At 34.6% G+C, this 24,614-nt stretch overlaps 3 protein-coding genes across 4 annotated transcripts; 1 reads left to right on the top strand and 2 right to left on the bottom strand.

Moving 5' to 3' along the window:
• Positions 1-1,517: 1,517 nt before the first annotated feature.
• Positions 1,518-7,255, bottom strand: LOC105160943 (CASP-like protein 5B1). Its single transcript, XM_011078483.3, has 3 exons — positions 6,639-7,255; positions 5,685-5,817; positions 1,518-1,879 (listed from the first exon to the last, which is right to left on the bottom strand). Exons 1-3 carry the CDS (start codon positions 6,767-6,769, stop codon positions 1,679-1,681), a joined length of 465 nt encoding a protein of 154 aa, XP_011076785.1. The 5' UTR covers positions 6,770-7,255; the 3' UTR covers positions 1,518-1,678.
• Positions 7,256-9,689: 2,434 nt separating this feature from the next.
• LOC105160942 (uncharacterized protein At2g39795, mitochondrial) lies at positions 9,690-11,862 on the top strand. The gene is made up of 3 exons (XM_011078482.3): positions 9,690-10,074; positions 11,099-11,436; positions 11,536-11,862. Exons 1-3 carry the CDS (start codon positions 9,793-9,795, stop codon positions 11,693-11,695), a joined length of 780 nt encoding a protein of 259 aa, XP_011076784.1. The 5' UTR covers positions 9,690-9,792; the 3' UTR covers positions 11,696-11,862.
• A 2,317-nt stretch (positions 11,863-14,179) lies between these two features.
• Positions 14,180-24,085, bottom strand: LOC105160941 (delta-1-pyrroline-5-carboxylate synthase). Of its 2 annotated transcripts, XM_011078481.3 has the most exons (20): positions 23,716-24,067; positions 22,511-22,582; positions 22,302-22,405; positions 21,860-21,962; positions 21,524-21,685; positions 20,736-21,013; positions 19,238-19,388; positions 18,997-19,161; positions 18,784-18,861; positions 17,944-18,033; positions 17,069-17,155; positions 16,902-16,988; positions 16,701-16,797; positions 16,483-16,586; positions 16,334-16,409; positions 15,606-15,756; positions 15,414-15,482; positions 15,209-15,275; positions 15,059-15,129; positions 14,180-14,585 (listed from the first exon to the last, which is right to left on the bottom strand). In XM_011078481.3, the coding sequence occupies exons 1-20, from the start codon at positions 23,773-23,775 to the stop codon at positions 14,504-14,506; spliced, it is 2,154 nt and encodes a 717-aa protein (XP_011076783.2). In that variant the 5' UTR covers positions 23,776-24,067; the 3' UTR covers positions 14,180-14,503. The 2 variants fall into 2 exon arrangements, with proteins under 2 accessions (XP_011076783.2, XP_088735668.1); XM_088879542.1 differs by lacking the exons at positions 14,180-14,585; positions 15,059-15,129; positions 15,209-15,275; positions 15,414-15,482; positions 15,606-15,756 and adding an exon at positions 15,826-15,864 and having other exon boundaries at positions 23,716-24,085.
• Between the last annotated feature and the right edge of the window lie 529 nt (positions 24,086-24,614).

Raw genomic sequence — 24,614 nt, 5'->3', positions numbered from 1 at the left:
ATCCAACCATTTACCAATGTGGTTATTATAAAACTAGTTATCATCGTGGCACGCGATTTCTACGAACATATAGAAAAGTATTGTCATGTGAAATGAAAAGAAAATTAAAGCAATCGTAGCGTGAGAGAATGAGAAAAACAGAAGTTTGTAGAAAAAATAAACGCACAGTGAAGTGAGAGAGGAATAATATATATGGAAGTTTGAAAGAAAAATGAACAAAGTCAGGTGAGAGAAAAATGTAGAATAGTGGGCTGAGAGAATAACAATTTATAATTGTGAGATTATCAGAAAATACTAAGATTATTACTCTGACTAAAAGTTTCTTTGAATGGAAGAAATGAATTGTAAAAATAAATTTGAGTATTCAAAATATAGATACAGGGATAATTTGTGTAATAATGTTAATATTTTCAGGGGGGTGTGTGTAATTTTTACAAAAATAAGAGATGATTTATGTAAGTGACAATGATATTTGGTGGATGTATGTGTAAGTATCTAAAAGATAGGAGTAATTTGTATAAATAGACCATAGATCAGAAGGTGCAAATGTATTATCCCTAAATATAATATTCGCAACTAGATTTTTTTCATAAGACCACAAATATCAGCCAAACTAAAATTATACGAGTGTAGAAAATATACAAATATTTTAGAAAATCCCAAGAGTGCCGTAGTTGTCCTGAAAAACTATTAACAAACTATCGACAGGTTAAACTCATTTATGACGATTTTTCATATAAACACACATGGATAATAGAGTAATTTGCAGCAACCATTATCATTTCTTGAATCCACCCTTTGAGGTTGTAATTATATAAATATTGCATATCTTTTACAAAATTATAAATACACCTTCTGAGGTTGTAATTATAATTTACATTATCACCCACTCTGGAGTAAAAACTTAAACTTTACCTCATGAGGTAAAATATACCGACACCCCTCATGGGGTGTATTAAAAAGTGTATAAAATAATAGTATTTGTATAATTAAACCTAACCTCATAAAATACCAACGTAATTTAGTCTATAAACAACATGAAATTATTGCACCCTATTTCAATAGTTGAAGAATTTTCGAAGTTAAGTCGGCCCCTCTTCTACGAATTGCACTCCAACGACGGATCTATAACTGTGCAAATATCGTCGCATCTAGTTGGAATATCACAGGATGAATATCCACCATCACCGAAATATTCTTCAGGGAGCATAGATTTGAAAGAGAAACAATGAGGCAACAAGAACAAATCAAAGGAGAGTTTTAGCTAAACTGAATTCTCGTTCAACACTGATGTCGGCATGTGTCCTACATCAGTTGCAAAAGAAGAACATGATTAGCTTGCAAGTCCCAAGACCTCCTCTTCCTAGCAATACACCTTTTCAAGGATAAACCCTTGGATGTCGATTGTCACACAATGGATCGTCAATCGTGTGACACGCAATATCATTGTACGCTATTAGAAACTAATATATGGACAGACGTTCCTATAGTGTTTCATCGGATCTTTAAACAGGAGGGAAAAAAATAAAACCAATATCACACAAACTGGAAACAGCCTAGGTGTGCTAATGTTGGGAAAAATATTTAAACTGTTACTCTTCAAAAATTGACAATTCATATATATACATTGCGACTTCGTGCACGTGCACGTGCATCGAAGGTGTAGACGAGAAGTATTTTAAATTGAAGCCACAAGCCAAAACATGACATAAGAAGATATGGCAAGAAGAAACCATGCGGCAAAAGCAAAAGCTATGGATATCTGAAACATATCACACGACAAATTGGCATCCACCCTGCAGATATTGGTATCTCTAGTGAAGAGCACCATAACGCCTGCAGACGAGCATGCGGCTGCCAGGGATAGAGTAGCAGTCACCTGCACCACGGACATAAATATTCATGGATGAGTTTTTGTAAAGCAAGGAGAATGTGGTGCTCAAATGCAGTGCCCAAGAAATATTCATGGACAAGTTTTAACAGTTTTCACTATTTCCAGAGATATCATGCAATAAATTTTATAGCAAGTGATACTTATAAATTTTTCTGATCGTTGACACCTAATCTTAGAAGGCAAAGGATGTCATTTGGCCTAGTCAAATTAGAGCAGTGTATGATGCTTTGTGTAGAAATGAATCAAGCATCTCTGCAGGGTTCTTAGGCCAACTTGAATGATATGCGAGTTTGTATTTACCAAACTCAAGTCCAGCTCGCATGCTTGAATATTTTTTTATGGTAGAGCCTGGCACATTCTTGTTCAACTAGTCCACAATCTGCTCGTAACCTCCAACTGATTTCAAATATTAACTGAGATATCAATTTAATTAATAATTTAATACTAATGTGATATAGCATCAGAATTGCATTTTCCAATCTTTCGAATATATATTTGATTAAAATTATTGAGAGGAGAAAGAAATAAGAATTTTCCACTCTCTTTCCAGCACATTATATCAGAGAGGGGAAAGAAACGGGAAATAAAAGAAGACTAATACTGATAAAAATTGAAAAATAAGCTATTTGAATTCATGCTCAAGCTCAAACTTGTATGCTCAAGCCAAGATCAAGCATGAGTTGATTGAGTGTGAGCATCAGCATGAGCTTGACTTTGCTGCGTCTGGTTCATGCTCGAGCTTCATATCTACAACATTCTGGTTTTTGGATTAGCTCAATTGCACTTCTGTGCTGTACAGTAGTGCTAAAGTGAGTTCCCTTCACGGTCTTTATGCTATTTGGTAAACAGAGTAGTTATGAAGGAAGGATGAACCAGGAAGAGCATTATGGTATACAAACATGCAAATCCTCTCGGACAATCTACATGCATTAAGGAGGTTCTTCAGTTGCCAGACATTTTAAATTATTCTTCAGATCAACCAAGGGCTCAGTAACATGCACAAGCATCTGGCTTTTAATATTGTATCCAAAATACAATAATTAAGATTATGATAGAGCCCACTGTTAATATATTTTGCATCTGAATTCGATGGTTCAGATTTTACGACTAGTATGCTTGGGATATGCTGCTTCAGCCAAGAGAAAGACAGCTCTATCCCTGCAAGATTCCTCACTTTCATCACTGCATCAGAAAAATGATATGACTACGTACAGACGTATATTCTCGACTTTCTCTAACCAAACAGTGTTCATCGATGTCCTGACAATTAAACAGCGTACTTCTGCACCACGGAGTTAGTATGAAGAGTATTGGGCTAAACCAAGTGTAAATCTATCACTGCGGTGAAAGCTTAAGCCCTATTATTAGATGGAAGTACAATAAACTGATTAAATTAAGAGTTATTTATACTTAGAACCCCTCCAAAATAGTTCATTACACTTTATCCCCTTAGACATCTAAAAGTATTCCATTTATAAACCCACAGCCACTGAAATAATTTTATCCCTGATACAAAAAAAAAAAAAAATATAAATAAATAACAAACTTATTAAATGACTATTCTGCTCCTGGATGTATCTATAACGGTATATTTTGGAGGAATAAATTTGTCAAGTTTATGTAGTTCAAAGATGTCTTTGTAAGGTTCTTTTTCAATGTTTTAAGACTTGGAGAACTTGATTAGGAAAATTTCTATACTTTTACAGCTAAACCATTCTTCTAAAGTGACACAATACTTCTCCAACAATAAAGTAGGGAAATCTGACACTAACAAAAAGTAACATATCGTGACTTAAATAGCTATATTACAAGGGATTCTCAGGATTGCAGTATCTATGCTCAAAAATTGCAGTTTTAGGGTGTCTACAAAATTAGTCCGAAGAGTTACAATTTAACACCAGTCCCTTAACTTGCAGAATGTGGAAGTATAAAATATTTAACAAGTTAGTTCATTCTTTTAAATTTATTTATTTTGTATGTGTCTATGTGAGCATATATATACTATATATATGTTATATATATTATATAAATACATAAATAGTAATTCAAGTATATGAAATATTTTAATAGTCATGTCTGAGTCTGGAACCCGGCCTGGCACTTGTTTTGTAGTTCCAAAATCCACCCCAAGTGAGGCGGTCCCTGATCAACCCAGAGCCCATTGTCATCCCTACCCCTAATTGTTACTAAGCAATCTTTTATTGAATCTCACGCCTATCGTTGAATTGTCCACCTCTAGTAGGAGGCTGTAATCAGAATGTTAACTTTTTCAGTTGTGTCTAGGTGTACTGTGATGTGGGAGCCTGTGAATAATAAGGAGATGTACGAATAAAGTACTCAACTCCATCCTCATTCAGATTTTCTTATTATCTTTTTGGATGTTCAAGAATAATATTTCATTTGTAAGAAGTTTACTTGAAAGTCCTTTAGGGAAAAACTATAAAGATGCATAAAAATCTAAAGTTCTCCAATAATCATCTAAACAATATACCGATACACAGAAAGTAGTTACGTTGAAAGATAATGTTATTATTGTTAAACCAAAAGAAGAGTTAGTCCTTGAATCGAGAAGGCTATATGGGGTTTGGAGGAGTTTATTATACCTCATTCTCTTCTTTATCTCCAGCTATTATCTTTAACCAAACAAGCGAATCTTTCTTATACATATACTTATACTTCCCTTCCTCTTATACCTTCATTTTTTCCATCCCAACCGAGTATGGATAAGATAGCAAATTAATGTGTAATGCAAATAGATCTGGTTGAGTAGGCTAGGTGAGGGGGTAATTTTGGACAACTTCACTTGTAAAAGAATAACATGCTCAGATAGATACACATAGAAGTATAATTCTGCAACATGTATATCACCAATAGAGAGCTCAATAATCAGATATGAGCAAGTCTAATGAAAATGTCAACCAGGAAAAGCTACACTTCACCTACAATTTCGCCACAGTGCTGAAGTGCAGCTAACAACTTAATGTCCTACTCAAGTTAAGCCTAGAATAGAAGGATGCAAGTGAGCAGAATTCCTGTTTTCAGTTCTAGAAACATGAGGTTGGATTATCTTTTGCATTTAGCATTCTTCTTCACAATATAATTGATTCCCCATAGTTTCTAAAATTCATTTACACGCAAATATATTAATATGCTTCTACATTGTTACCTGGAATATTCCTCAAGAATTCTTCAAGATAAATCATTTTTAGATTGTTATGCAGAAATATATAGTTATTTCTACCTTACAACAGAAGGCTTATTCTATTGAAGAAAAATTATGGATTGATTATATTCAGAAGCAGCGGAACACATATTAAACGATCGCTTTGTGTAAATGGAAGACAAAAAGGATCTCATCACTGCACTAGAATTAAGGCTCAACAGACTTTGAAAACAAGGTCCTTTGCACCATGACTCAACCAGCATTTCTTGGCATGGGTTGAGTAAGACTAATGGTAAGCTATTGTTAGGATTTAGCAGGGTTTTACTAATTTATCAGTTTCCATGACCTTTTGTCTTCTACAGCTTAGATAATTTCATTCACCATGTTACACAATAAAGCCTTTGACGCCTCGGGTTTAGCTCTCCCACACAGAAATGAGAAGAAAGGACAGTCAATTTTGCACATTGGTCATCGTTGTGACAGGTAGGTTCACACAAACATGTGAGAAATCACTTAAGTTCACCTCAAACATATGAGAAATCACTTAAGTTCACTGGGATGATATCTTTCAGCCATTGTTCAAGTAGAAGCAACTGCAAAGATGTAGGCAAGAGAGGTGTTAGTTACCCAATCACCAACGACGAACAAGCTGACAATGATGTTAGTATGCAGATCCTTGTTGAACCTCAAAGCATGTATGTCGAGGCACACAAGTCCAAAGCTCCACAAAACCTGAAGCCCCATTGATGCAATTAAGTAGCTGCGAAAACAGACCCTTATCCATTAGCAAGAGCACTGGTTATTGAATAAAAATTGTTGATTTCACAAATTAAATTAGAAACCAAAATGCCACTTAATTTACCATAAACGACACAAAGCAGTAGACAAAAACACAGAACACAATGCTCAACATTCCTTTGCTAGAAAGTAGCCTTGTTTCACACATAGTAATGGTGTTAGATCATACCCTCGTTGATGATTTATACACATTTATGGTAATTTAGAAACAAAATGCATTAAATTTGTAGTGTTAGAATTTCTTGCCAATATCACATACACTTTTTGTATATCAACCCAAAATACTCTGTCTCTCTCCACCAACCCATTCCCAATTACTATATTCAATCAGTTACCAAAATCAGGAATTCTCAATACCCATATTTTGTTGAATCATTCCCAGTTTCCAAATCAGTTACCAAAATCAGGAATTCTCCATACCCATATTTTATTGAATCATTCCCAATTACCATACTCAATCAGTTACCAAAACCAGGAATTCTCCATACCCATATTTTCTTCATTCACTCCCAATTACCAAAATCAGGAATTCTCCATACCCATGTGTTCTTCAATCATTCTCAATTCCTATACTCAATCAGTTACCAAAATCAGGAATTTTCCGTACCCATATTTTCTTCTTTCAGGGACTCCTCAATGATCAAAGAGTCTTTAACTAGTACAAATATGGTAAAAATAACAAACACCCAGAAACAATTTTGTCTATCCCGTGTCCCACAAAACAGAAAACAGCTCAATGAAGAATAAATCTTCGAGCAAAATCGAAGGCATATCATCAATTACCAAAAGGCGGTAGTAGTAGAGAAGCCGGAAGCAGAAGCCATGACCGCAATTGAAGCAGCTGCAAACACACACTGTCCTATCCTTAATATCAGCCCACTCTTTTTACCTGGACTTCCAAACACCTCCTTCATCTCTCTCACTCTTCCCCCCTCTCTCTCTACACAAACACACCCACGCTTGTATATGTACAATTCGTGTGTATCCCTGGTCAAGATTGAATCTTTATGAGATGGGTTGTACCCCCAAGAAAGATGGGACCACGGGATGCTCTCAGATTGTCAGAACATTCCTCCCATGAGACTGAAAATGTCTTCCTTCTGCCCTGAGCAAAAACAAGAAATGGAAATCCCCTTCTGCTGATGACTTTTTTAAATAGACCATATATATTAATTTATTCGCTGCTTTTTGAACTGTACACTGCTCCTCTACTCTCAGAGTATATACCATTAATTTATGTCTGAATGTTTGAGGAGAGTGGAGATGGAGAGAGGGCTGGCTGGCTCATCTTTGATCTGAATCTGATTGTCTGAATCATATGTTTGTGATCATTGCTTAGCCCTTTGGCCTTTACCAACTAAAATGAAAGCGCAAAATAATGGAAAAAGTGTATTTGCTGGTTTCTCTACAAAAGCACACACGGGAATTTTTCTTTGCTTTTTCAAGAAAAACCATAAATTATGTTGATTTGTCCGAAATTTAGTTAGGTAATTTTAAAATTTATACGTAATAATAATACAAAAAAGGAGATATTGAAAGTGTCGAGCTCTCAGCATTCCAAAGCGGTATTTCGGGTGCAAACATAATTATTTGTAGGAAGAAGTTCACTCCTTTTTTTTTTTAAAAAAATTTGGTGTAATTGCACGTAGAGCTTACGTGATTTAGAAAATTACACTTAACACCTTTGTGATTTGCTTTCGTATAACAAATAAGTCTTTCGTTAGTCAAAATTCATCGAATTTACTAATATTAATATCAGCAAATACAATGAATTTTGATCGATGGGAGAACTTATTTGTTAGACGAAAGCAAACCTCAAAAGTGTTAAATGTAATTTTTCAAACTATATGAAGTTTATGTGTACTTACACCAAATCTCATAAAAGAAGAGTGTAACTATCCTTAATTTGTATTATTTGACCCATTTTGCAAATACTAATTTTGGGGATTAAATTTCACTATAACCATGTTTTTATAAACGTCATAAGTTTATAACTTTTAATCTGATTGTAATTATTTTTGAACTAACTAAAATGTACTTTGGAGGTAAATATATAACTAGTTCAAAAAAGAATATTAAGTTTGTAGTTTTGCTTATATTTCTATTACTGAATTATTAATATATTGCATTAGTTATAATTTCAGAAAATTGATAACAATTGTGTCAGCTTGCGAAGAAAGATTTATTTTTAACATTTATAATTCACTTTTTAAATTTAATTATACTGTTAAATAATAAATTAATCCTATAAATTGAAATTTTGCATTTTTGTATTTGTTAATTATTATATTTTATAATCTTTTAATAAAACTAATAAACATGAAGTTTAAATAATAATATTTAAAAACATCTAGTACTAAAATGAAATTAATTAGTCAAAGTCTTCGATTTTTGAAATTTATTATGAGAAATTCCAATTTGTGAAATTGATCATTTGTTACTTGTAGATTTTTATGTTGATTTGACATTTTCCCAGTTCTGTTTTATTTTTATAATATTGTCTCCAACATGTTAATTTTTTTTTCTTTTATTACTATATCCTGAATATTTTAAATTTTTAAATTTATTCATGTTAAACTTTTTTATTTATTCATTAACTATTGTTAATAAAAAGAATCGTTCATCAAATCAGAAAATTTAGTGGGTTACGGATCACTGGTTGAACCGTTGTCGAACCGATAACGTCATAATATGTCATAAATAATTATAAAATATATAAAAATTAACTTTAAATATTAAATAATATACATATACTTCAAAATTTATTTTTTAAGTATTTTTCTCTTTACAAAAAATATTTTCAATAATATATGTCATAATTAAGTAACATAAAATAGAGATGTAATAGTCTAATAAAAAAATATAGCAAAAGAGTACATGAAATTCAAATAATAAGCGTCCAATACCAATAACTTAAAAAAGAGAGGAAAATTAAGGACTTTTGGCTAATAAAAGAGAGAAAAACTTAGGAACTTTTATGCTCAATTTATACCACTCTGCAACCCAATCGGTTCGACTGACCTGAGACCGGTTCAAGCGGGTCGACGATTGGACCGCTGGGTTGTTCGATTCTCTTAAACAAAAGGCCATTTTTACACTCCATTGAATTTTGCTTTTCAACCAGCCCACATTTTAGTAAAATTTTGAATCTATATGTGTAAGAAAATGTTATATATGATATTATTTCTTTGGGAGTTAGCCCGTTAAGTAGTGTTTCTTAAATTGCGTTAGAGATAGTGTGTATGTTTGGATTTGTTTTTGGAGATAGTATGAAATAAGTGTGGTATGTTTTATGTTGTTTAGTAGGAGACAAAAACTACTCTTCATTGTCAAATCTCTTTTATATATATGTATGAGTATGTATATAATTTTTTTAGTCGTAGGGCGATAATTAGTGTAGACTTATTTTGACAAAAAACAAATGAAGCACCGTTTTAAAACATCTCAAAACACCACCAAAACTTTCAAAACAAATCAAGGCGAACATTGTCCATATTTTGGCCTATATTGGAGATGAAGCAAAATTGAAACCAAATATTATGAAGAATTCTGACGAAGTTTTGAAAAGTGATTTCACTTCTCTTTAAAGATGAAATTTGTCCTCACATAGTTACTGTGAGTTAAAACAAATTCACTTTTAGGATACGATAAAACAAATCGAGATTTGTCAAAAAATAATTTTGGAAGCCTTTTTCCAAAAAAAAAAAAAAATCTAAGTTTTTTTAATCAATATGAAGTGAATTAATTTTGGAATTTAAAATTAATATATTTCATTATCTTAGAAGTAATCTCTATTAAGAGGAGACGCTTTACTTCATCAAGAACCAAAACGGCTATATATAAAATGACAATTGCTCATCGGCCAAAACCCTGCTAAAACCCTAACTAAACTCTTTCTCTCCTTCCAGTCTCTTCCATTCTCAATTCATCCAGAAGAATGGCACTCAACAACGCGATTAGAAGAACTACTTCAAGAATTGTACATTTGGCCTTCCGGGCTTCCGCCGTAAGAGAAGGGTACCTCCTCCGCCACCACCATAGCTCAGCCCTCTTCGCCACCGTCAACAGCCGCGTGGCGGACCTCTCACGAAATCTCCTTCAGAGGTCAATTCCGTCGTTATTCCACCAGTACTCAACCAATCCCAGTTCCGATGAGTCGCTCCTCCGCGTCATAGAGTCCGAGATTCAGTGCGCCGTCGAGTCTCAGGAAGAGGATCAGGTTTTTGTTGTTTTCTCATTTAAACTTGCTATGCTTGGTTCTGTAGCTGAAGTTCGAAATTACGAGGAATTACACTTAGGTTTTGGTAATTACTCTCATAGTCTTGGTAAAATGCTTTTAATTTTTCTGCAAATTGATTCTTTGTTGGTTTTTTTTCCTTGGATAATGGTTTACCATTTTCTTTCTAATGTAATATGGGCGTCTTTCTACTTCTAGTTATTTTAGGTTTTATATGTACTTCTGTATATATGTTGCCCTCTCAAAATTGTGGTACATTGATGGGGTCTTACAGATTGTAAAATGATGCCAAAGAGCTGATTGTGTATGTCAATTTTGTAGTAGGCCGGAGATATATAACTGTTGCGATCCTAATTGCAACCTATGAAACTCAGATCCTACATCAATATTATATGGTATTCAATTTTAGATTGTTATAGTTGAGGACATGCTTCTGGTTTTAAAATGTAAGGGACAAAATTGATAAGCGTAATTGAATTCCACCATTTAGTTTATTCGCATAATGGAATTGTCCTCATGAACGGGAACTGGTTTTCTGTAGCTTATGATTAATATTTGGGTAAATTACATTGATACAACTTGTGGTTAGGTTTAATTACACAAACACAGCGGCCCTTTGTAAAATTACAAGTAGATCCCATGAGGTTGTAAGTGTACATCAACACCTCTAGGGACAAAAACTTACAAAAACACCTTCTGGTGTAAATTACATTGAGGGGTGTACTTATAATTTTGTAAATAACAAAGAGTGTTCGCATAGTTAGAGCTAACCTCAAGGGTGTTGAGTGTTGCTATGATTTACACATAATTTTATTCTCCACGATTACTACCTGAAAGAACGTGGAGAGGTCATACCTATTGTGTAAGGGTTAGACTTCATTTAGTTTCAGTTAACTACATTCAAGTGTGATGTTGGTTAATGCAAAGCATTGTTATTTTGCTTGCATCCTTGTTTGAGTTCTGTTGCTGCAAATGTGACTGTTTTCTGATTTGCATTCTTTTACAGGCTGAGGAAGTTCCACAGGGATTCCCCTTTAAAATTGAAGACCATCCTGGACAGCAGACTATAACACTAACCAGAGAATATCAAGGTGAAACCATAAGTGTTGAAGTTCACATGCCTGATCTTGTTACTGGTGAGGAGAACGACGATGATGATGAGGAAGGAGAGGAAAGGGGCAACCAATCTAGTATTCCACTGGTGGTTAGAATCTCCAAGAAGAGTGGTCCTTGTCTGGAGTTTGGTTGTACTGCATACCCTGATGAGATAGCGATTGACAGCTTATCCGTGAAGGATCCTGAAAATTCTGAGGATCAGATAGCATATGAAGGGCCTGACTTTGCGTGAGTTTTGATTTGTTTTGTATGTTTCAAATTTTCTGATGAATGGAGGTTGATGATTCTCATGCTCTCATCGTCTATATTGTGTCTTCCTTTCTTCAGGGATTTAGACGAGAATTTGCAGAAGGCTTTCCATAAGTATCTGGAGCTTAGAGGAATCAAACCCAGCACTACCAATTTCTTACACGGGTACATGGTCGACAAGGACAGCAGAGAATACATTAGTTGGCTGAAGAACCTCCAGAAGTTTATTCAGGCGTAAGGTGCAGCGGAGATGGGAAAAAATTTGGTGGGATTTTTCATAAAACGAGTTTTATTGTATTACATAAACATGCAACTGATATTCTGCTACTTCAGGTCTATGTAGTAATTCTGGAAAAATTCAATTATACAAACTTTGATGAGGTAGAAAGTGGTTCTTTTCATGAATTCTGTTTGTAATGTTAATTGAGTGGTGGATTGAAACGATGATGCAGCGATGGTTAGTGCATTAACTATATGTTATAAATGTCTTGATTACGTTGATATGTGTATAACATAATTAAATTCAGAAAAATACAAAATTGATTATCATTAAATAAAATATTTACGTGCAACACCAATAATTGCGAGAAATATGCGATAAATATTTTGCTCAAAAATTAAAAAAATAAATAAAAAGTTTTCTAATTTCGTAGTAAAATTATTGTTTAGAAAAAACAAGAATTACTCATTACAATAAATTCACATTAAGTAGAATAGATACCCACACATCTGACGGACTCAAATCCATGATATCGAACTTATATTTTTTAAAGCAATTTAGATATAATCCTTAAATTTGAGAGGGTAAAATGTAATAATGGTATTATAAAAGGATCTAAGTCTGATGAACCCGTGCTTTAGTTTTGTGAATATGGGGAGCTTCTCTTCTGCAAGTACCTGAGAATTTTTAGCTATTTTAGGTCTCCAATTCTTTAATATTTTAGAGATATTCAATTTGTGAAATTACAAATATGCCCCTATGAGTTTAGAGGTTGTTTGTTAATAGTTTTAGAGGAATATTTTGAAATCAAGTGCCCGGATTAATCGAGAAAAATACAGTTTACCTCATGTAATATGAGATACGAGCCAAAAAATTCCTGTAAAAAACTATATATTTTTTTAAAAATGACGCAAAGTAACACCTTCCCCATCTAAAATATTGATAGGCAAGTAATTTGCTCCATTTTCTAAAATACCAGGAGGTAATTTGTTAATTCTTTTTTGACAATTTTTTTTTTGCTCATTTCACATATTTTTGGAGTAAATTGCATTTGATTACCCATGCAAGTTAAATTAACCATTAAAAAAATAAATAAAAGTTTGGCAAGAGAATTCCCTCCAAATTCAGGAGATGCAATCTTAAGATTCTATTATAAAAAAGGAGCATTCAATATATGGACAAAGCTTATGAGGTATTTATTATATCTATTTCTAAATTGATGTGGGATGGGGTATGACAACTTTACTTTAGCAAATTTTTAAATTACATATTATAATATGAGTAGACAAATCCTAAATATTTTAACCACAAAATAAGACAAGTTAAACATTTATATTTTAGAAGAGAAACAACATGGAGACAGTTAAGCATAATTGCTTGTTTGTTTGGGCAAAAAATGAGTGTTTAAAAAAACTAAAAATAAAAGGGGATATATAAAAAAAGTTTGGTATTTGGTGAGGGATCAACAGATTGACGGAAATAAAATTGGATGTATGTGAAAGTCTTTCGGTGTTCAATTTTGTTTCTATCGAAAATTGACAAAAAGTTAAAAAGACAAAAAAAATATACGTATTTTATTTTTATTTACTTTATTTTCCATACATATAATTTCTCTTCAGTTTTTTTTTCTTTTCCCACTAATAACACCAGTATATAACTTTTGAGAAAATACAACCATATAAAAAAAATTCTTGTACTTATTTGATGAATATTTTGTTAGTACAATTTTAGATTTAATTTTAATTTTTTAGTAACTTAAAATTATTTGAGTAATAATATTAACTTATTTATTTTCTAGTACAAAATCAAGAGAAATGACTAATCAATAAAAATTTATAAATTAGTCTTTTATTTCTCAATCTATTTTTTTATACCAAACACAAAAAAATATTTAAAATTTACTCCATTTTGATCATACCAAATAACTTAAATAAAACTATTTATCTTACTGCCCGAGTTCACAAGTTTAGGACGGGTCCATAGAATTTGGAATGTTTCTCAAAGAAGATCTGATTTATAATAAAGAACAGAGCATTTTGATTTAAAAAAAAAAGGAAAAATTATATCTCCCTCTTTTAAAAAAAAATTAGTGTAATTATACATAGATCCAATATAATTTGCGAAATTTCATCCATTAAAATAAATATGAATTTTCAATCAATTTTTTCTATTATGTTTACTAATTGATGAATTTTTTTATTAGATAGAAACAACCGGTGCGATACTAGATGAAATTATTCCCTGAAAAAAAGGGTATGGTTTTATAAATGAACATTAGTGTAAAAGAACATTCTGTAATTAGACTAAACATCAGCATAGATTTCTACATCAAGTTTGGGAACTCATGATTGTTTCTGCCTTGATGATGTCCGAAATTATGATGCAATAGATTCAGATAACACAAAATGGGAAAAAACCAGCATGCAAAACCTGAGATACTATGTAGTGGACATAGTTTTCATATCCAGAATGCAAGTGAACTCACTAAAGTAAGACATCCAATCAAGCATGAATATTAGTATATTTCCGTGTAGATTTCTCACCCAAATAATATTTATAAATACACCACTCATCCTGCAAGTTATTATTCTCATGAAATTTGAGATATCCATTAATTTATGCTAACCCAAGTTGTCTAAATATGATGATACACACCATGTGTTGGAACCGAAGTAGGTTGCCTGAACTATGTGCTTCTCCTTGTAACGACAATAGCTATCTGCATCGATTACGATTGAATCATGAGACAGCTGCAGAAAATAGTAGTAACATCACGGGAAGCAACTTAGCCTGTAAATCATTGTTGGTTATTTTGATTGCTTGGTCTTAAGCCTGCAGATTTAAGTCCTTGTGAGTATACACAATGCCTTTATCACCATTTACCACTTGTCCACTTCCTCGTGCAAGCCTGTATCACATTAAAACAGGTCTCGATGAACCTCACTCTTTTACTAGACCTACCTTAGGAATGTAGAGCAGATAAAATGGCTGAATGCCTTTCAGAACTCAAAACACACAGGAAAAAGAGGTGTCAACTTCTTTTGTGTCGCATACAGAGCCGTCGGAAAAGAAAGCTCGAGTTGAAATAGAGTAGGCATTCGACTGTACAAGTTTCAAATGCCAAATTCAAAACGACAAGGTGTTTTATCAACAAAGAGGAATAAGGATGAAGAATTTGGCATGCTATTGCTGTAATTGTATACATTCGGGTGACGGTGAATGGAGTGAAGAGATGGTTCATGGAAACAAAACCTTGAATATGATATGCAGACATACTGACAGTATAAATAATCTGAAAGAAGCTCCAAGCTGGTACCGACAAGAAAAAGATCATTTAGCCTATTAGTATTACAAGAAAGAAAGAATGTTGCACAGACATACCATCGTGTTGTGAGCAATCCTTCAACACCTACAGGACCACGAGCATGAATGCGACTTGTACTAATGCCAACCTGTTCAACAAGTACATTAGAGTATAACTAAGATAACTATGGTGGAATGTTCATTCCAACAGAGGCACATATAGCATACCTCTGCTCCTAGTCCAAAACGAAAGCCATCACAAAATCGTGTACTTGCATTGTGAAATACAGCAGCACTGGAAATGTCAACAGCTGATGTTAAGTTCATTCCAGCAGGTAAAAGTACAATGCCTAGCATTGCAATTATCTCTTCTACCACTTCCATTAAAATTTCATTATGGAATGCGTAGTATAATAGACAAGTGACTGATTACCTGTCAACTAGACGTAAAAAGATATCTGCAACTTCATGATCTTCAGTTATGATGCAGTCTGTATGCGCACTGCAATTAAGAGAGAGTCTATTATGTGCTCACTTTTACAATAAACAAGCAATCAAAATTTGTATGACGCAACGAAGTAAAAGAACAAAGATGAACTGCAAAGAATTTGAAAAGCTAACATGCCTTCCATGATGATGTATATGATCAACGGCAGCTTTTACATCATCCACTATTTCAACAGTGCAAGCAAGAGAACTATATTCATGGTGTAACGAACGTGCCTCAGGAATATTCAGTAAGGAGCTGGCTCGAGGTCCGCCAAATATTGTGACACCTGAAACAGGAATACATCGTTATACAAGAGAACTATATTCATGGTGTAAACGTGCCTCAGGAACATTTAGTACAGAGCTGGTTTGAGGTCAGCCAAATATTGTGACACCTAAAACATATACATCATTATACCCATACTGCGAAGACAGGATTCTTTTGAAGGCAAGAATTCTGGTCAGCTTTTTACTCAACTGTTATTTTGCAGAGCAATGTCCAAAAAGTTACATTTATATACTCAAAAGAAACTTGTTGTGTCATTTAATTCATTAGCTTAGTGAAAGAGTGGTTGAGCCTTCAAGATTCCCAATATATGACCACTATTTCTACCATGATACAAAAGTCATTTCATAATGCCAGGAACAGGATCCAGGGAATCATCCAACAGGTAAGACTCTGAGAACGATGGACCCATCTCTACAAGTGTATGGTACCAAAAACCTAAAGACATAGATAGGTTATCCTTTTTAAGTATCATTTTATATTGTTAAATAAACAACCTCCTAACCATGCCCAAGGATGACCAGATGATTTTTCTTTCCCTTTTTGAGGGGAGAGGTGCTGTTATGAAGAAACCAAACCTTTTGTTTGAAGTTCCACAATGAGCTCATTTACACCGCCAGTTTGAACCAAGTCCTTGTGAACAAGCAATGTTTCCTTCAGAATGAAAGAGATTAAATTAACTTTCAATAGTCTAAGAATGCAACGTATTATAAGGAATCAAACAGACCATTGCATTGCAGGCAGCAGGATAATCCGTTTTCGCGTCCAAAACGATCTGCTTTGCCATATCCATATTAGCAGACTTATCTACGTAAACATGACAGATTCCATCTGGAAAGAAAAGAACACAGCTAAATCTCTCAATACATGGAATACATGACTACTTGATCAAGATTATAACAAAGAAAATGCTGACATAGGTAATCAAAGTAAAATATATCTAACCAGCATGTCCAAGAACAGGAATCTTTGTTGAAGCCTTTATTTGAGAAACAAGTTTATTGCTGCCTCGTGGAATCACAAGGTCAATTACATCATCCAGCTTTGCCACAAAACATTAAACTTCAGTTCATTTTATATTCTGGATTGGTAACCATTAAACAAGAATATTTAAGAATACTGAAACACAATATTATTTCAAGCCACCTTGAGCAATTCAGGGATCTCTTCTCTAGAAGTAACCAGTCCAATAAGACGCTCCCCAACATTTTTTGGTATGGCAGAAGTAATTATCTGAAATTACAAAAAATGAGGTTATAAAGTCCAGGAGAACCAATCCGACATGCTACAAATTAATTTCAAAATGATTAAACCTTATGTAGTACTGCATTTGATCTTCTAGCTTCCTTGCCCCCTTTTAAGAGGAGCCCATTCCCACTCCGAATTGCTAGCGAAGCTATCTGTTTAAAGGAAACAAAATTCTACGAGTTTGTTTAAAGGAAACAAAATTCCACGAGTTTGTGTAAAGGAAACAAAATGCCATGACTTCGTTCGGGCAAAGAACATAAATAATTTGTATATACGTTTTATTGAAGTCGAAAATAGCATTCTGCTGCTAGTTTAGCAAGTTCTTATATCTTTAAAATAAAAGGAGGAAAGAAACATGTGACACATATTGGAAAGAATACTACACCAGACATACTGTTATACCCAATAGTCTCCCGAAAGTTGCTGGATTCTAAAAGTCTTTTTTATATCTTTACCCTTTGTCTTTGTTTCTGAAAACAGCTGCAAACTGCTTTCTCCAGAGGATAATGCATTTACCCTCTTTCTTATTACAAACTAGTTAAAGCTAATGCTAAAATTTGCTTGGTAACATAACAGGGCAATATTCTGGATATCGGATAAAACCTCTAGCTAAAATATGGAACATAGGAAAGCACATCCATGAATTTTGAAAGGAAAATATATGAAGTGGAAAAAAGGAAAGGTTTAGTCATTAAAGAAAAAGCACTGGAAAGAAAGAGAAGTTAAAGCCAACATGGGTAACGAAGTAATAGGTGGCATATCGATAGATTGAAAAGAAAGAAACAAAAACAAAAAAAAGATATATTGGAACATAATAGTCATTGATCATTAAAATGACAGCAGGTCCAATTACACTAAAGCTGCCGTGCTTATTACACTTAGGTGTGCATTTGATTCTATATGCAGAAGAGCTCCATACAAAGGTGGTTGTGTGATTTACCTGCACTAGTGCATCAGGACGAGACTCAAAAATGATCAAAAGCACACCCAAGGGAGATGACAGTTTCTCCAAGATGAGTCCTTGTGAAAGCTGTGCCAGAAATAATTGTCAGAATAACAAAACACTATGTCCTAATGGCACTAATAAACGTCATAGGATCTGTAAAATACAGTAGATCTTAAGTCACTTGATATGTAAAATTGCAAATGATGGAGTAACAAGCCAGACCAGCTTGGGAACTCTTTGATCTCTGATCAAGATTTTTTCTTAACCCAAATTGAGGACAAGTTAGCAGTTTGGTCCCAGAAATCACGTGGTAAAGCTGAATATCAGATTTTATTATTTGTAAGGATTCAGAAAAATAACATCCAGGAATATAATACAAGCACACAGATATACAAACATAAACATTTTATGAGGAATTTCGCAAATTTTCAAACTCAAGCTCATATTCTGTCTCATAACAGGTGATTGATCTCAGGAAAAGCAGATATTACGGAGAGCTAGATGCATAAACTGGGTGGTGGTGTACATGCTAGAGTTTATTACTTGAGCTTGACCTTGACACCCAATACCCTCACATACTTTGTTTCTTGTCGGCTTATTTGAAAAACATATTGCATTACTTATTTTAGAAGAAACTGAAGTAGCATGTTACGTTTAGGAACAAAGGTTCACAACTTAAAATCTCACTCCTCTTGCAATTATCATTGCTGAGGATGTTCACCCATGAACCTATGATTTGCATACAGTATCCGCTAAAGTAAGTCAGTCTATTGGACTCCTCATTGCCATACCCTTCTATTCATGCTATAAGTGCGACGAGAGCCATTTCCTTACCTCTGTTCTCTTCAGAACTCTGCCAACTGGTTCCTCCATGTTTGCAAGCACACGAATAGAATTTGCGAGACTCGAAACCTAAAGATGATAAAAGAAATTTGCACACTCACACACAGAGACAGACAGACAGAGAGATTGGAACTCAGGAGAGAATACCACACTTAAAACAATGATTCAATTGAAAGGCTGCTTTTTAGTATGGCAGTGTCTCACCTTACTAGGCTTCAAGGCAAGCCTTGATATCAAAGATTTTTCATATCCGGCCTGCTGTGCCTCAGCAACATCAGCATCATTTTCAGCAATTATCAGCTTCTCACTTGCTTCTAGAGCATCAGCTACATCCAACAAAATTTTGCTCCTCTCTTGTGAAGACATAGCCTGCAAGGTAAAATAGTAACATGCTAAAGATTTTATATGCGATATATAACAAGAATTCCCTTTACTGTATGACTACCTGAAGCCTTCTTGAACTTTCTCTTGCTGCGACTGCCATGTCACGTGCACTAACTTCTCCTTGTGGAACCCACTTACTAGCATCCCGATGGAACAGCGTACCAATACGCTTTCCATTTAAGACTTTTATAATGTTTCCAGTAGCAAAACCACTTCAGCCACAAGAAGGGGGTAGGAGTAGGAGAAAGTGAGGTGGAAACCGCTAAAAGGAAGGAGAAGGAATAACCAGGAAACAAAACTTTTTGGTAAATGTATCACATGTCATACATCAAATGAACAAAATGTTGTTGGGCCAGTATTTTTCAGAGTACAATGGAAATATCATAACACATATCAAGACAGGAATCTTCAGGATGTTGAAACTTCATACAATATACATCATGTGTTTAATAATGAATGTGAACTCGGACAATTTCAAGACGTTCATATATGTGGGGCAAATAAGCAAGTGTCTTCTGATGCGTATCATGGAGTTGTAATTTCCCCTTTAAAAAGATAACCAACAGTTACAGTATGATGGGTTTATGAGCATGGCAGACTTTCTTGATTGCTCAACTATCTGGAGTTATAATGGGTTCTAATTCAGAAACCAGCTTTCATATCCTCCTACATAACTATGAGCCTATAAGTTATATCAGATTATAGAAACGTAGTATATCAAATATTCTAGGAGAGGTGATCAGGCAACTTTCTTCTCTTGCACTCACCATGTACAGACTTATGAACACCAAATCTTCCACTTTTCAGTATGTCCAACATCACTTGAAGCAATCATAATAAACTTTGCAACTGTTTGCAAAGTACTTTACATAACTTGCTTAGTCCAATAAGTCAGAATCTCGTTGCAGTGCAATATACCAAAACTGACATAACTGTATTGTATCATTGAGTTTACATGGATATTAACAAAGACCGTGTGAAATAGAATGAGATTATTTGGCAAATACTGAAAAAATGGCATAAAAATGCAATTTAGGAAACTTGACCAGATTATGGAATCACATGACTAAGAAGGTACGACTTTCTAGTTTAATTTATGGTTAGGACGAAAAACGGAACTGCAGCCGTTGCCACTTGACCCAAGTACGGATAATGCTGTTTTGAGTTGAGCTATACAGTCTCCCCTGGACTTGGAGGAAAATTTTATCCAAGAAATGGTCTTTTTAGAGTTGAGCTATGAATTTTCTCGTGGACTTTATGAAACATGGTATGAAGCTAAAAAATTGGCCTTATCATAATAATATACTGAACTAGATTCAGTGTGTTGCTCCCGCCTAGTGATTCATCTGCTACTTGTGAAGTAGGGATCTTGAATTCATCTAATTCTTTGGAAATGTTTCAAGTAAATGCCATCACAAAAGTATATATCATATATTTGAAAGAAGTATCTAGTACTGCATTTACCATCTATTTGGGATTAAGAGTTTTAGGCATTTTGAGATAACCAATTAACAAAAAAGGCACATTAATTTGAAAGTTTCTTTATAAAGGCAGTTCACCTGGTGATAACAACAGGAATGCCAGCATAAGCAGCATAAACAGCAGCTTTTACTTTAGCCGTCATACCCCCTCTTCCCACCCGGGATTTATCTCCAAACGTTATTGCTCCTTCGTGTCTTTCCTTAATGTATGTATGAATCAGTTCAGAATGTGGATCACTTGGTGGACCACTATAAAGACCATCTACATCACTCAGCAGAACAAGGAGGTCAGCTTTTAGCTCCAGTGCTAGGAGAGCTGCCAAACTGTCATTGTCCCAAAATATTCCAGAAGAGTCCTACAAATGGCACCAGATGAGGAAAATGATAGGAGCATGTGCCTCTTTTTAATCAAGATATGCTATAGAGGAAAATGATAATAGAGCTGAAAAAGTTTATTGCCTTTATGTGGAGTATAGTTGATATGACATCAGAGTTTTATTCCAATACTCCATCCACCGCCACCATTTTCACCCCACCCCTCGCCTCCCGCCCCACCACCACCAATAAAAAAGAGACAAAAAGAAACCAAACGAAAATAAAAGAATGATGAGTAAAATCATTGAACACTTGCACACACAAGCAGACCGCACAGAATCACAATCAGATAAATGAAGCGTAAGCTTGCAAATGCAAAATTTTAATGGGACATCACACAACTTTCTCTTCCTTGAGCATTAAGGGGTGTCCAGAGATATGCAACTTTTTAGCAGATAATACCAGGTGTCTTCATAATATCCCCCTCTAAACTGTCAGCCATCTAATTAAAGCAACAGAACTAAGGAAGCAATGAAGGCACAAGAGCGCACCTCATAAGGAGCTTTCCTGGTACTGACAGCATCATTTTCGTTAAATATAGGAACAACCTTCAGAGACAACAAAGATTTGACAGTCTCATTGAGTTGCCTCCTAAAATCTGGATCTCTAAAATCATTGTCAGTAACTAGGAGTTGTGCTGATGTGACATCCAACTGCATGAGACAAACAAAATTCAACATTAACTTACATGCAAAACTAGCCTATATGTCAAAAGAAGATTGAATTTTGTTAATCTTCCACAAGTAAAGAAAGCAGAACTAATCCAGCTGAAAAGAAAAAGACAGACAAAATAGAATCACAATAAGGCACTAAATTTCTGATTTCACCTGGCTGAACAAAGTATCATAGAGAGCCATAAGACCATTTTGTCCAACAGCAGCACAAGCTTTCCCATCAAGTTCTACTTGTGGCTTTTGGAGGTCCGCAAAACTGCAAAGAAACAAAGAATAAACGCTTGGAGATAGAATTGAGAAAAGGCTGAAACATTTTACTGCGGAGTTTCAAAGTTCATTAACAATTCTTGTGTTGCAATATTTTTTTAGCATAAAAGTCGACTGCAGGATCGGCTGCAAATTCCAGCAACTGAGTTCTTCTACTGCTATATAAGCACTATCAACATACTCTGGCAACTGTCAAGTTGAGCACAGTTAATGATAACAAAAATATGATGAAATTCCTGGAATATTCTTTAGGAGGCAAAGATCCCATTATAATCATTTTGAAGTCTCACAAGACCAAAATCAAGGACAGCAAGGGAAAGAAAACAACCTGCTGTTAAGTAATCTCCTGTATCTAAGACGTTGGCGGCCAACACCAACAGCACCTGATGTCACCAAAATAACCTCATACCCCTGAACGTTCAGTTCGTGAATCTGCACTTCATTTGCAACTCAACAATGTAAGCATTAAAAAATGCTGGTGCATGCACTCACAAAAGTTAAAAAGGACTCAAAGTAGTTTATAATCCTTGAGATCACCTGCTCACAAAGTGAGCCTAATCTTCCCAGAGCTAATCTTCCATCAGCTCGTGTGACAACAGCAGTTCCAACCTTATTTTTTAAAGATAAAGCATCAATAAAACATCAAAGACAAAGGATTTTGAAGTAACAAGCCAAGCTAAATGGCGAAGAGAAAGATCATTATATGAAGGAAAATGACACTGAAATTTATTATTCATGCCATACAACAACCCAAGATTTCAAATTGCAACTAAATTTTTTCTAGCGTACAGCATTTCATTGTCATATTGCTAATGCTGAGAAAATTTTTATTCTGTACATCCAATTTCAACGTTAGTCTCTGATGTTCTGACTTTTCCACAACTTGTAATCTAATTTAAGATTGCCTAACAAACCAGAAGTGGTCAATTTATGCAGGCATATGAGCACATTTAGGTGAAAGTACAAGAGCTTGCAGTTTAGTTTCTATAATAGAAATGACTTCAGCTCCTGCTCCAGAAATGGGCACTCGCATGTCTTCCTTTTTAAGGAACTGAATACAAGCTCTTGTATATTAAACTTGCACACTTGAATAAGCCTTAACTACTAATGGGCATCTAAGACACCAACGCTTCATACATATTAAAAGTTAGACTACATAGTGACAGAACCAAAACAGAAGAACCTAATGATGTCAAATTGAAACTTCAGGGACAAACCAAAACTTGTTTGAATCATAGGGAAAACTACTTGATACATGATATATCCTCTAAGTTCTCAATTTCCAGCATGTCTTTCCTATAATAACAAACAACCCTATAATACGAAATCGAAACTGCTCAACTGTACAGGCATGATCATCCACCAAACTCATTATAAGAACTGAATAACTTATTTACTTCTATATAATACACAAAAATCAAGAGAAATTCAACATTTTCTTGCACCATCACTCAACACTCAACAATCACTGCTAGTTCCAAATGCTACAGACATAATTAATCTCCATCGAGCCCAGAATAACATTTAGCCTATTAAACCTCATTCCCGAAGATTCTGTCAAACAGAATAGACACTCGGCACTAAAAACAGGACAAGCACAACAGAACTTCTTAACATTCCATGACTGGCCAGAAGCAGTACAACAACCGCGAAACCAAAACGGAACAAACAAAACACCATCTCAATCGAGGAAAAAAAGAACTCCACGCGAAAAAATCCAACCAAAATCACAACTCCGTTACCTTAATGACGACACGCTTGACGTCTCTAACAAAAACACGAGTGGAATCCACAGCCTCCATCGCTACACTAGAGAGAGAAACTCAGTACTCTAGCCTCAAGCAAATGCAGAACAATGCAGAAGAGAAGCTGAAAACGAGGAGACCCGTGACCGCTCCTTGTATTTATAGGGTTCTGCACATGGGCTTAGATACATACAACATAGAGACAAAGATAGCAGCCAAATGAATGCCGAATTAGGCGAGGGGTTTCTGCCCCGTAGGGGGTGTGTCGAAAAAGTATTCTCTGTTAGCGCGAGATTCCGTCTTCTTGTGGCGGAGCAATGAGGAAGCGCCACCTGGATTTTCTGAGACGTGACGGTGACGTGGCGGGTAGGCTCACGTTTTCTTTTAAAACAAAGGCGGGCAGCGTCGTGCAGGGTAGAAAATTGATAACGAAGCCTGTGGATTTGTTTTTTCTTTTCTCCTTTCTTTCTTGTTTTATTATGAGGACGAGAGTTTTCGTTTGTATGCAACACCAAATATGTGACTAAGAATGGCAATCACGTAATACTGTGATCTAGTCGTTTAAAGTTGTTTGAATTTTTGTGAAAATTAAAGTTTGTTCTTACGTGTGTTTTGATTTTTGTCCAGTAATTTAGGGTCTTTTTGTTTTGATTATATTGATTAGGGGATTCTTATTTTTTATCCGTAATTTTAAAAAGTAGTGCTTTTAATCTCATAGTCCTTTCCCTTCAATATTTAATAAAAAGGCCACGTGGTCGTTAAGTGCATTGGATCAAATCTTCTAGTTTTCTAAAATTATTAGTAAAAATCTCGTAACCAATGAGACCAAAAGTGTAAAAACACTAACAACTATATGTTAAGCACGTGGCAATTTTCATTAAAATACTATTTTTTAG

Source organism: Sesamum indicum, linkage group LG4 (assembly GCF_026168435.1).
Source record: "Sesamum indicum cultivar Baizhima isolate 11 linkage group LG4, ASM2616843v1, whole genome shotgun sequence".
Lineage (NCBI taxonomy): Eukaryota > Viridiplantae > Streptophyta > Magnoliopsida > Lamiales > Pedaliaceae > Sesamum > Sesamum indicum.
The sequence above is the reverse complement of the archived record's forward strand: the minus strand, read 5'-3'. Positions and strand labels throughout refer to the sequence as shown.